The sequence below is a fragment of the Diceros bicornis genome, chromosome 39 (genome assembly GCF_020826845.1).
Source record: "Diceros bicornis minor isolate mBicDic1 chromosome 39, mDicBic1.mat.cur, whole genome shotgun sequence".
NCBI lineage: Eukaryota > Metazoa > Chordata > Mammalia > Perissodactyla > Rhinocerotidae > Diceros > Diceros bicornis.
Window position 1 is genome coordinate 14,865,409 of NC_080778.1, and position 13,684 is coordinate 14,879,092.

At 37.9% G+C, this 13,684-nt stretch overlaps 2 protein-coding genes across 5 annotated transcripts in view; one reads left to right on the forward strand and one right to left on the reverse strand.

Moving 5' to 3' along the window:
- Positions 1-13,684, forward strand: part of IPCEF1 (interaction protein for cytohesin exchange factors 1) — a 164,913-nt gene that overhangs the window by 80,962 nt on the left and 70,267 nt on the right. For 2 of the 4 annotated variants that reach the window (XM_058534112.1, XM_058534114.1), the window contains 2 exons: positions 9,937-9,976; positions 10,583-10,752. In XM_058534112.1, the coding sequence (XP_058390095.1) occupies positions 9,937-9,976; positions 10,583-10,752 (210 nt within the window). The remainder of the gene's footprint in view (positions 1-9,936; positions 9,977-10,582; positions 10,753-13,684) is intronic. The other 2 variants (XM_058534115.1, XM_058534116.1) reach the window with 1 other exon arrangement.
- Positions 10,612-13,684, reverse strand: part of OPRM1 (opioid receptor mu 1) — a 164,072-nt gene continuing 160,999 nt past the window's right edge. Inside the window, exon 4 of the mRNA XM_058534118.1 lies at positions 10,612-10,650. Coding sequence (XP_058390101.1) covers positions 10,612-10,650 — 39 coding nt within the window. The remainder of the gene's footprint in view (positions 10,651-13,684) is intronic.

Consider the following 13,684-nt stretch of genomic DNA (forward strand, 5'->3'; position numbering starts at 1 on the left):
TTTGGGGGTAAGAAAAATGTTGGAGCAACTTTTATGTTGTTTAACTCTGCTGATGTTATTCATTAGTGGAGGCATTTTTAGCTCTGAGTAATCAAGCGGTTGATGGCTTTCCAGATATTTGGTAAATCTCCACTTGTGCCAGTGACTATCAGTAAGGCATCATAGGAAATACAAATTGATATGACATAGTTAACCTTTTGGTAACTATTTATTAAATGCTCCCTATGTGTCAGGCATTGGGCTAGGTGCTAGATTTTGAAGTCATGACATGTTTAAGAACATCAATTCTGTCTTAAAGTCTTGGCCAGTTATTGAATCCAAACAGAGTTGTAGTCATTAAGCTACAGAGCTGATAAAAGAGATTTGATAAGCTAAAAAGTGACATGAACAGAGGAAGTGATTGAGTAGAGGTGTGGGAAAGGGGAAAAGGCCTATCTGAGATTACTCACAGGTTCTGGGTTGGACTGTTGGGTGGATAGTGTTACCACCATGTACGTATCATGCAGATATATAAACATATAAATTATAATATCCATTTCGGAGGCATCAGCAAAACACTGTGGTAATAAAGAAGACAGAAGAAGCAGAATAACGTAGAGTTAAACAATAGGCTCCTGAATCTGAGTCCTGCTGGCCTAGGTCCCAGTCCTGGGATTTATTTACTCTGCTATTATATATGTGTGATCTGTGGGGAAGTTACTTAACCAGACCGAGATGAAGTTCCTCATTTGTGAAAAGGAAGATAAAAATAGTACCTACCATGAAGATCTTTGGGAGATAATATAAATCAATTATTACAGCGACTACAAATAAATAACACTGAGTGAATATAAGATTCTTATAAGAGCTAACTGCCTTCAAAAGTCAGAGAAGCCTTCATGGGAGGTGGCATTTGGCTGGGGTCTGAAAGGATGAGCCAGATTTAACCAGGTGAAAAATGAGGGAAAAGAGTAAAGACTTCAAAAGTATGAATGTGTTAAAGTACCTGACATTTCTTCAGAATAAAAAAGAGTTTAAGCTGCCAGGAGAGGAAATGGACAGATGTCTCGGTGGTATATTGAGGCTCCTATGGGAAGAAACTCGCTTATAATTTGGATTATGATCTTAAGATGGAATCTTATAAATGAGATGACTGGCTTCTGTTCGATAATGGTCCTGTGAGCTCACACTTCGACACTCCGCTCTGCTGCAAACATAGAGCAATGAAAGACAAAGAGAAACACAGAAAACCAAAAATGTATGGCTAGGCTCAAAAACAAGGTAACCATCTCTGTGGGTCAGAAATGAAAAGCAGCAAGCACGCCCAAAGCTATGGGCCAGACCGGCACCTCGTCTGGAGGCAGGAAGTAGTTTGCCTCTGCTCCAGGTTAAAAGGGTAGAAATGCTCCACTAAACGTGAGGAGAGCAACGTTCACTTTTTTTTTTCCCCCTAGGCCTGGTCTCTTTTTTTATTTGAAGAGTAATTGACATATAGTACCCTACTAGTTTTAGGTGTACATCATAATGATTTGATATTTATATACACTATGAAATGAGCACCCTGATAAATCTAGTTACCATCTGTCACCAAAGTTATTACAATACTATTGACTATATTCCCTATGCTGTACATTACATCCCCATGACTTATTTGTTTTATAACTGGAAATTTATATCTCTTAATCTCCTTCACCTATTTCACCTGCCCTCCCTAATCCTCCCCACTCTGGTATCCACTAGTTTATTTCCTGTATCTATGAGTTTGTTTCTGTTTAGCTTTGTTTTTTAGATTCCATATATACGTGAAATCACGTGGTATTTGTCTTTGTCTGACATTTCACTTAACATAATACCCTCTAGGTCCATCCATCTTGTTGCAAATGGCAAGATTTCATTCCTTTTTATGGCTAATATTCCATTGTCTATATATACACCACATCTTCTTTATCCGTTCATCTATCCGATGGACACTTAGATTGCTCCCATATCTTGGTTATTGCAAATAATACTGCAATGAACATAAAGGTGCATATATCTCTTTGAATTAGTGTTTTTGTTTTCTTTGGATAAGTACTCACCAGTGGAATTGCTGAATTGTTCACTTCTTGATGATGAGGGTAAGTGGGGGCTCCCCCACTTGTGAAAGAGGCTAAAGATAAAAAGAAAAAACAGTTGCCAAACCACTGTCTAGGGTTACACAATTAGCCACCTGAGGGCCTAGGAAGGGAGGACATGGGGTCAAAACCAGGAACTGAACCCAGTCACCAGCTAGATTAGCCCCAGGATATGGAAGATTCTCCACTATTGCCTCAGGACATGATTGTAGGACAGATTCCACACCAAGTGGAGGCAACCCCCAAACTGCTAAAGAGGGTCTCATGAGCACAACAGAGGACAGGGAGAGAGAGAGATTCAGTAAACTTAAATCCTAAAATAGATTGAAGAATGCTAAGAAAGACAGACTATGGAATAAAAAATTAGAAGATAACTTTATTGTACATGAAATCAATTTTTAAAAGCCTGGTAGAAAAATTTAAGTACGAAGCTCAAAGAATCTTTTAAAATATTTTGAAGGAAAATCAAGCACAAATGAAAAAGTGTAAAATATAAGTGGGGTTTGAAAAAATTTAGAAGTATTAGAAAAGAAAATTTATTTTGAGATAGGAAGCTCAATGGATGGCATAAGTTCAACATTGGACACTTTCAAATAGAGTATTAGTAAATCGAAAAATTTATACAGGACACACATGGCACAGAGAGATAAGCAGATTAAAAATTAAGAAAAAGGAACTAATATGTATTTAATAGTACTCCCAAAAGAAGAGAATGAGGAAAATTGCAGGAAAGCACTATTTGAATATCTCTGCTAATTTTCCATGCTTGAAAAAGGATACAAATTATCTGATCAAAAGTTCATTCTGAGGATTGAGCAGTATAAATAAAAATAAATTCATAACTAGATACACTGTAATAAGACCATGGAATACCAAGGATGATAAATACATTTTAAAAGAGTGAAAAGATAGATGACTGTCAGACTGATAGCAGAAATCTCCTCAATACAATAGATGCTAGAAGACAGATGATCAAAGTGTTCAAAGTGCCAGGTGGAAATAATTTTATACTCATCTAAACCATAATTCACTTTTGAGGGCTAAATAAATATATTACAATATACACAAAGGCTAAGAGAATTTACTACCTACAAACCTTCAATAAAAGAACTGTTAAAGGAGGTACTCTAGCAAAAAGAAAAGTGAATCCAGTGAGGAGATATGTCATAAAGGAAACAAAGGTGATCATAGAAATTGATAAAATGTGTCACTAAATGTAATTACCTATTGGTAAATAGCAATAATAATCATAATTTTTTTTTTGCGGAGGAAGATTAGCTCTGAGCTAATATCTGTTGCCAATCTTCCTCTGCTTTACATGTGGGTCACCACCACAGCGTGGCTGATGTATAGTGTAGGTCTGTGCCTGGGATCCAAACCTGTGAACCCAGGCTGCCAAAGTGGAACTCTCCGAACTCAATCACTACACCATGGGGCCGGCCCATAATCATAACATTGTTAATGGAAAAATGAAAATATAAACTATAATAACAAGGGAGAAGTCATTCAAGCAGGAGTTAAAATGTGCTGAATTATATAGTATATTCATGATGAATTTAGAAATACTTGAGTATCAGAGGACATGTAAGGAAAAGGAATAAAAGGAAAAATAAAAAAATGATATGAATGTAAACTGGGGGGCTGGCACAGTGGTGTAGTGTATAAGTTTGCGCGCTCCGCTTTGGTGGCCTGGGGTTTGCAGGTTTGGATCCCAGGCACCGACCTACACACCACTCATCAAGCCATGCTGTGGCAGAGTCCCACCTACAAAATAGAGGAAGACTGGCACAGATGTTAGCTCAGGGACAACCTTCCTCAAGCAAAAAGAGGAAGATTGGCAACAGATGTTAGCTCAGGGCCAATATTCCTTACCAAAAAAAGGAAAAAAAACAGATAGAAATATTTCTGATATTCTAAAATAGTAGACCAAAACACCTTCCAGTTTGCAGAGAACTAAAAATTTTATATATTGCAGGAGGGATTATAAGTGGGACACTTTGAAAGCAATTTGGGAATATCTAAAAAGTTAAAAATGCACATATCTTATGACCAGGCAATCCACACCCAGATAAATACTCCAGCCCAGACAAACACATGCCCATATGCACAAAGAAAATTAGACAACGTTGTTGTGCTGGTGTGCAAGTGTAAAGAGCTCAAATGTACATCAAAAGTGAATGGATGAATAAATTGCGGCATTCTCATTCACTGCACTACAGTATTGAAAGTGAACTAGAGGGCCGGCCCTGTGGCTTAGCGGTTGAGTGCAAGCACTCCGCTGCTGGCGGCCCCGGGTTCGGATCCCGGGCGCACACAGATGCACCGCTTCTCTGACCATGCTGAGGCCACGTCCCACATACAGCAACTAGAAGGATGTGCAGCTGTGACACCGCTTCTCTGACCATGCTGAGGCCGCGTCCCACATACAGCAACTAGAAGGATGTGCAGCTGTGACAGGCGGCTGTCTACTGGGGCTTTGGGGGAAAAAAAAAAAAGGAGGAGGATTGGCAATAGATGTTGGCTCAGAGCTGGTCTTCCTCAGCAAAAAGAGGAGGATTGGCATGGATGTTGGCTCAGGGCTGATCCTCCTCACAAAAAACAAACAAACAAACAAAAAAAACAAAACAAAACAAAAAAAAGAAAGTGAACTAGGGCTACACGTATCAATACAGAAAAAAATTCTCCAAAACACAATATTGAACATTAAATATCTATGTTAATACTATTCTTTATAGTATTGTTAAATGTTGCTTATACATACTAAAATTGCATGGGAATGATAAACATCACATTCAGTTTAGTGTAATCTGGGGAAAATGAGAGGGATATGGAAAAGGGAAGGCGTACATATGGGGACACAACTGTATTTATATTTTATTCCCTTAAAAATAATATCAAAAAGTAAGAAAGAAAAGAAGGAAGAAAGAAACCTGTACTCAATGGCTCAGAATATGGATATAGTTGAAGCTTTTGATACTGTGTTGTTAAATTGCTTTCCAATTTCAACATCCCACTGTTAGTGAATAAGTGTGTACCTGTATCCTACTGCAGTAGAGATTATAAGTATAGGGGCGTGGTTTTGAAGGAAGCATGTGACCTTTGGCACTATGTGGTCCTATTACTATTATGTCTCCTCTTTTCAGTAAAGATTCTTGAAAAGCATAGTCTTCAAGGCTGGGTTTATTTCTTCAATTCCCATTCATCCCAACCTACTGGAATTTATCTTCCAGCCCAACAGGACAATGAAATTGTTTTTGTCAAGATCTCTAATAAACATTTTCTTTCTCTTTCCTACTGGCAGTAGTTGATGGTTTGGATCCACCTTGCTTTTGATCCTCTCCTTCGCTTCCATGACAACTTCTCTCCTGATTTTCTTTACTTTTTCACTGGCTGTTCTGCTCAGTCTCCTTGATAGGCTCCTCTTCTATTGCTTCTCTGTGACATATTGGTCATCCTTTGGATTCTGACTTAAACTCATTGTCATTCTACACATCTGGGTAATCTTATCCAAACTCAAGACTTCTACTCTCTATAGACTGATGATTCCCAATTTGATATCTTTATTCCAGATTCTCCCCAAATCCCTACACCCTTACATACTATATATACTGAGTATTTCCACTTGGATGCCTCGTATGTACATCAAACTCAATATGTTTACTACTGAGCATATACGTATTTAAAACTGCACTCTCTGTATTGGTGTCATTTATTCAATTGTTTAAGCTGGAAACTCCAAGATATTCCCTGGCACATGGCTCCCTCTCACTTTCTACATCTCTCTTCCTCCTCCTCCTCACCCACCCCTCCCTGATCCTCCTCCCTCCAGCTCCTTCTCTCCTCTCTCTCTTTCTTCTTCCCCTTCTTCCTCATTCTCCCTCTTTTATTTCCTTTTCTATTGCTCTTCTATGTAGAAAGTGCCATTGCATCCAGCTTCCCTCAAACTCTAGTCCTTGCTTCCCTGTCCTACTCCTTTATATAATACCAACCACAGAAGCAAACACCTTAACAGGCTACTACTTTGTGAGTTTTATTCTTGAAATAAATATTTGCATTTACCATTCACTTTTGTGACTTTGGGCAAAATACTGAACCTCCATTTGCTTCAATTTCCTCATCTGTAAAATGAGGATAATAATAGCATCTAAACCATAAATGTAAGAATTCAATCCAAATATTTGTAAGAAGATTCAGAGCAGTGCCTGGCATGTGGTAAACATTATATGAGTATAAACTTTATATATGCTTCTTGGCTGTCATTGTTTTCTGTTACCATCTATTATTACTAGAATGTGTATCATCTGTCTCCATTTTTCACTATTACAGATTTTCTTCTCACATTAATTTATTACATAATATTTAAGGTGGTTAGTCTTCTGAAAAAATTAGGAAAGTGTTTAATGTATTTTCATGGGTAAAATTTTAATAATTAAAAGCTTTAAAATTCTTTTTATAAAGTTGAGTTTAATTTTCAAGGGAGGAGGAAAGATATTTGCGGGGAAACATCCCTAACAGCTCTATCAGCTGGAGTTGGCTTGGCTCTAAAATATTTAGGAATTTTTGTGACTTGGTTCAAGTATTGGTGGCTTGATCTTGACAATGATGTGAGGTTTTATAACACGCAAATTGGGTAACTGCTACAAATCAGGGCGCATTTACTAGCATATCACTGTATAATTTTGCTAAAGACCAGGACCATTATGATCTTCGACATAATGACAAATCATTTTACTGTAAATTTTAATACATCATCAGGTTAAATTGTGCCTGCAAGATTTAACAATTACTATATAGATTAGAAGTCAATATAATAATTATCCTGTAACCTGGGTGTTAGCTCATCATTCAACGTCAAAGGACGTCTCTGTATATTTTCTACTGGTTCCTTTGCATGTTTATATGTGTTTTTGAGTGATTGGTGACCAAATGAATTTTTTCAATCATCTTAAAATGTAAAAGAGAAGTACTCTTTTTCAATAAAAAGAAAATACATATTTAAAAGAAAAATTTCCACCCCAATTTTAGAACCAAGTTAGGGTAAATTCAGAATTTAGAGTAATTCTTCAGTTTTACCTACAACTGGTAAAACTGGATAGTTGTTAAGATGAGTTATAATTCCCCTTAGAAAAACTGTCTCATCAAATGCTCACCTAGCGAAAAAACCACATATAAGACCTTTTTGAAACTGACTGGTTCGTGGGTTCCACTTCCTGTTGTGAGGAGTGAAATGTATCTTAAACTCACTAAAGTTCTCAAGACTGTTTTCCTTCTCTCCTATAAACCAATTTAGGTTTCAAATTCATATACATTAAGTGAAACTGAAACTCCCTGTAATTTGTTATTTCTATAGTATGCAGTCTGTTTCTGGTCAGGGGAAACAGTTTGAACAGTTATATAGATTTTATAATAATTTGCCTTAGGAGAAATACACTCGGAGGATGGTTGACTCAAAGACTAAACTCTCCTGACCCCCTTAAAAAAAAAGTCTGAATAAAGTCCTTTCTTGGTATTGAGTGCTGACCCTGTTTGAGGTATTGTCCTTCTGCTTAGAACTGCCACTTCCCATCCAGCTTGGGCACAAGAATCTAGCAGGCGGATGGTGGAGCTGGAGAGCCCCCAGTCCCACTGGGAGCTCATAAGGGATGGGTGGAGGTGATCCAGTGGTTCCCAGTCAGGAGAGATGGGTGAGGGCTGCCTCCCTTCACACATCCTGCAACGGGCCTCTTGTGACTTTTCTCTCTCTCCTTCTTTTTACAGCGGCTCTTTTTGTATGAACTAATGTGGTTTCACCTTGTTCATCTGGGGCCAGAACCCTCTAGGAATGCCCCTGTCTACAACTGCCTTTTCTTCTTTTTCACCCAGTTGTTAGTCTGTCTTCACTGCTCTCTGGGGATTTCTGGATGCCAGATTTTCCCAAATCATTTCCACTATCTAAATTCACTTACTCTCTTCTTTGCCTTTAGTCCTAACTCTCAGCTAAGTTTTAGGTATGCAAATAATACACATATTTGGGCTAAAATACTTTGTTAATAGGTACTAATTGGGTTTTACTGATCTTGGATAACTGGCATATCAAAAAAGACCCCAGGAGACCATTTGAGGGAATGGTGGGAATTTTAGACCAAGAGGAAGATCAGGGTGGAAAATATTTTGTGAAGTGGGGCTGAGGCTAGATGGTTGTCATGATAACGTGCCTAAATTTTAGTCATGTGTCATGTGAATGTAACGTGTCTATGCTTTCCTAAAATTTAGGGCATTATTGCCTTTGTTATATCCTTTTTTCACAGGGATGATTGATAAAGAGTCAGTACGAGGATTTTCTAGGATATATATTTCCTAGGAAATATAATTTAAGCACTTTAACTTCATCATCATTACAGAAGGAAATACAAGTCCTACTTATCCTAAAAAAATTAGTATGAAATTTTTATTAGATACGAAGTATTTGTTTATATTTATAATCATATAATGTTGTGTTACATAAAATCATATAAAGTAATGTTTTTTAGTTTTCAGAGCATACAGTCTTGTTAAATATTTATGAGATCCATAGGATAGGAATTATTATAAATGTCTTGATTTTAGAAATGAAGAAGTGTGTTTAAAGTGGTAAAGTGACATTTTTCTGGGTAACACACCTACTAGTTATGACCGCCATGAGTTGATTTCAGGCCTCTGGATTTAAAAATCTCATCCTATTTCCACTGTATCAGATTCCCCCTTAAAACATACAGTAGAACCACATATAATAGCTATTCCATCAATAGTTAGATATGTAGAATACTAGCCACTTGTATCTAGAATAACATTATAAAATGCTGTAATACGATCACATATCAACTTTTAGAACTGCTTTTCAATTATATGCAATTTTTTCAAATTCTCAACCCGTTAACATAAAAGTTTGTCATTTAAACCTGGACAAATTCAACTTACATATAGTAGAGGAAAAATGAAATTTCTTTAATCTAAAATCTCTCTCCACACACACCCCCCCCACACACCCATACAGCCCTTTGAAAGCATTTTTGTTTTCTGTTTTTGCTGATAGTCTGATTTTACACAAACCATTTAAAATGTATTGTGAAAAATGTGTATTTCAGATATATTGTCTTATGTCTGATTTGAGTATTTGAAGAGCTAGTATAAAATAAAAGTTGGTAATTAATTTATCTTCCATAAAACATGTGAGAAATATTCAGAGATAATTAAAGACCAAATAAGAAATTTAAATTTTGCTGTAAATAAGAGTTTACTGATAAGGAGGATTGATAGTTACTTAGATCTCACCGAAAGAGGTTGTGGAATTTCTTTTTCTGGGATATTTATTTCATGTGGCTTAGGTGTAACCCTGTGTGGTAGCAGGACCATGAATTTAATAGTCCAATGTGAACCTGTCATACTTGGAGATTGTGGCAGTTATCTTCCAGGTTTATTTAAATAATCATTGTTATTTAGAAATTGCAAGAAAAGAAGCAGGATGTATTTTTTCTCCTCTCACAAAAAAATAAAAGGGGAAACATTTCATTATTTTTAAGAACTTTGGTGAACACCGACCTGTCATAACTAAAGTGGTAGTGAGCGAGCTGCCTGTGGGTGGAAACAGGAAACATTAGTGATAAATGCTGTGTTACATATTTTTTTCAGGTTCAGCTCAATGTATATTGATTCTAATTAGCACATTTTGTGCCTCAGCTAGTAGCTCCCCTTTAGCTCTGCCTGGAGAGTTTTTTTTAGCTTCCATCCTGCTCATAAACACTGCCACCTCCTCCCTCCTTCTCTCTTTACAAATGTTACAACACAATCAGAAATTTCCTCTTTTCTCTCCTTCCTGCATTTTCAGCAGGTTCCCTTGCGTCAGAAGACGAGAAAGAAAACTCAAGGTAATTAAATCTCTTTTGTTTCTGTCTTCCTTTTCTGCGTGAGTGAGTGTGGTTTTTCTTTTGGATGCCGTCTTTGGGATCAGATTTTTGTCTGTCTTCTTGCTGTTATTGGGCAGATTAATTTTGGGCGATTTTTGGATCGATTTTAAGAAATGACGACATGCTGTTCATTTGGATTAATCCCTCGTGGTATGTCAATAGAGCTTAGAAAAACTGGCAGAGTCGGAAAGCGGCTGTGTTTTTAGGTGGGCATTAACCCCTCTTCATCTATTGCATAACTACTGCTATGATTGTTGAAAGGAGCTGTGTTAGTGCAATGATGTGCCTACCAGCCTCAGGATTTTAATTTTTGCAACTTATTCTCGTTGACTAATATTCTTCGACTAATACTTGCTTGTTAGTCTCACTGTTTCTTGGCCATATCTTGTACTGTCTAAGCACCAAATGAATGTTTAAAAATAAAGTAGATAAAAGATTTTTTTTGAATTTACTTTGCATAAATCTTGGTAAAAAATCCAACTCCCAGGAGGTAAACAATTAAGAGTTACCTTTCACTGTGTTGCATACATCAGGGTAATACGTTATCATTTCGTGTAATTGCTGCAGGTTTTTTCACCATGAGTCGGAGGAGGATATCATGCAAAGACCTGGGACATGCTGACTGCCAAGGGTGGCTATATAAGAAAAAGGAAAAGGGAACTTTCCTCGGCAACAAATGGAAAAAGTTCTGGGTGGTGCTGAAGGGATCGTCACTGTATTGGTATAGCAATCAAATGGTGAGTCCACTGTATTCCCCCTGTTCCCAGCCTCCTTGACAAAGATTGCGTTAAAGATCATTGGGGAGCAGATGATCCCTAAGGAAAAGTTAATTTTGATTTCTGGGACTTAGAGCAAATAAGTAAGTTCTAGAAACTGTTTCTGGTCCAATAGATATGTAGGTTATTCTATGGTATTTTACGGAGAGAAAACCATCCTGTTTGGCTAATCTTTGGTTGGGGAGGGGTGTCCAAATTTATACACTGACTAACGGAGGCTTTCAGGATCTATTAATATTACTATTTGGTGAGAGAGTCTAATCGTTTCAGGATTTACATGGACAGCACTTGGTATGGGAATTTTACATTGTCAAGGTCTTTACTAAAAAGGGACTCAGCTTTGTGACCTGTTAGGGATGTAAAGTGATTCAGCCGACAGAAGCTATTTCCATTTTTTCTCCTTTATTATCTTCTTCTCCTCTGACCCTTTTATTAGGTGGGTTGTTTTGGAATCGCTAACCTGTGTGCCAGCATTGGGTTGGTGACTGTCATCTCTTATTCCTTGGCATGTTCAGTGATGGCATTAAACTGAGGCTTGGAAAATACTTGATAAGAGAGTTGTCTAATTGATCCTTTAGAAGCAGTGCACTTTTGTGGTCTGCTTCACAGGCTGCTTTCCTGTTGAAAAGGACTGGAAATAAAGTAATTGTTAGAAGGTGTGCTGATCTTTCATGACTTGAAATGTTTTGAAAATGATATATTGTTGAATATTGAATGAAAAGAGACTTTTCACGTACAACTCTCTCCACCAACCCCAGAGTAACCAACTGCTGATCTCAGGAGAACTTAGTTTCTCTTTGGGGTATAGTGAAGATCAACAATGGATGTCCTTTAATTAATTAAGGGGAAATTACTAAGGAATTGCCCATAAGCCAGAAAAGTTCTTTTTATGTGACATCATTCTTTTAAAATGATTTGTGTATGCCCGTCACTCAAGTATCAGAGCTTTAGAGTATGTAACTTTATAAATGTGAAATAGGTGCTGCATGTACTTTGTGGGCCAAATTTTTAGTTGATAAATTTACACTCACTGGCAACTAATCAAAAATTTGTGTAGGGGCTGGCCTGGTGGCTTAGTGGTTAAGTTTGCGTGCTCTGCTTCGGTGGCCTGGGGTTCGTGGGTTCAGATCCCAGGTGCGAACCTCCACACTGCTTGTCAAGCCATGCTGTGGCAGCATCCCACATATAAGGTAGAGCAAGATGGGCATGGATGTTAGCCTAGGGTCAATCTTCCTCAGCAAAAAGAGGAGGATAGGCAACAGATGTTGGTTCAGGACTAATCTTCCTCACCAAAAAAGAAAAAAAAAATTGTGTTGCCCATATGCCACTAGGCACTTGTCCACCTTGGTTAAACTGGACCCAAATCCAATTCTAGTGCCCTGGAATAAGCATTGTCCCAATAAGCATTGTCCCCTGTGCTTCTGTCTGTCTCCCCTTCCTCCTCATCTCCCTGTTCCCAAGCTTATTGCTTTGGTTTCACCCCATGCAAAACAAAATTTTTCATCAAGTTCCATAAAAATGTATTTCTTCAAGCCTTTGGTGAATTATAACAACTTTATCAAGGATTTGGAAGGTTCACAAGAAAGAATCACCTTGCAGAGTGTGCAGTCTTCCACTACCTCCATTTTGTCTCTTTCTTCTCCTCCTGGATCCATTCATCATCTTGTCTAGCATGGAATATTTATACCCAAATGAAGGCAACCTGGGCCTGGGGTCTCACCTTCTATCACAAGGGATTTTTCCTGAACAAATACAGCTTCCTTCTTAAGAAGAATTAAGATTAACATAATTTCTCCCTCTTGTTGCATATTATTTTAGGCTTTTGCTTTGGGTAGTCGTGGCAAGTGATAATCTGCATCTTTTATAAAATGAGAGGACTTACTGGTTTACCTTTTAATAGCTCTTCAGAAATTTCCAGAGGCTGTTGGGTGCTGATGGAGCATGGCACATCTGTGGGAAGTAACAAAGCTCAGATATAAACAAGGCATTCATTTTCTCCTTTAATCAAATTATTCAGCGAATATGTTCTGGGTGCTATCCTTGTCTTCAAAGAATTTAAAGGAAGCTCCTCTGAACCACACATGCTACAATTTTGGCTTATTTGGCTTCATCAGCTCATTTGGCTTATGTTTCTCTTAGAGGAGCAATGAATTAACTATTTTAGGCGTTAGGAATCTCATGCTTCCACGGGGAGCAGCAGTGACTGAGACCAGATTAGAAAGAGGAAAAAGAGAGAGCATCAGACACACTTAAGCACCCGCGTCCTGACTTGCTTTAGTGCAAACGCTTAAAGCAATACTCAGGTAGCACCTCATGTACCTGAATACAGTTGGATTAGCAACATCTAACGTGGAATAAGTTTACTGTTATCTGGCCACGGAATTATCGTATTAAACTAGTGGTACGTAACAGAAGAACACTTCCAGCTCCCTAATTCTATGGCTGTGTGTAGTAGAGGAATTCTCTGCATGCACACACACACATGCATACCCTGACATCCTAATTAGATGTTTGTTATGGGGAAAAAGGCTATTCAATGAACACTTAATGAACAGTCATATTCCTGCTATCCGTGTGAATGTCAACTGTGAAATAAGAGATAGACGCATACCCTCAAGCTAAGAACATTTATTTACTTTCTGCCACTTAAGGAATTCAGAGTCAACAAAGTACCTCCTAAGGCGCCTGAGCCTAATGGGCAAGGTCTTTGTTTTTTTTTTGGTGAGGAAGATCAGCCTTGAGCTTAGATCCATGCCAATCCTCCTCTTTTTGCTGAGGAAGACCGGCCCTGAGCTAACATCTATTGCCAATCCTCCTCCTTTTTTTCCCTTTTTCTCCCCAAAGCCCCAGTAGATAGTTGTATGTCATAGTTGCACATCCTTCTAGTTGCTGT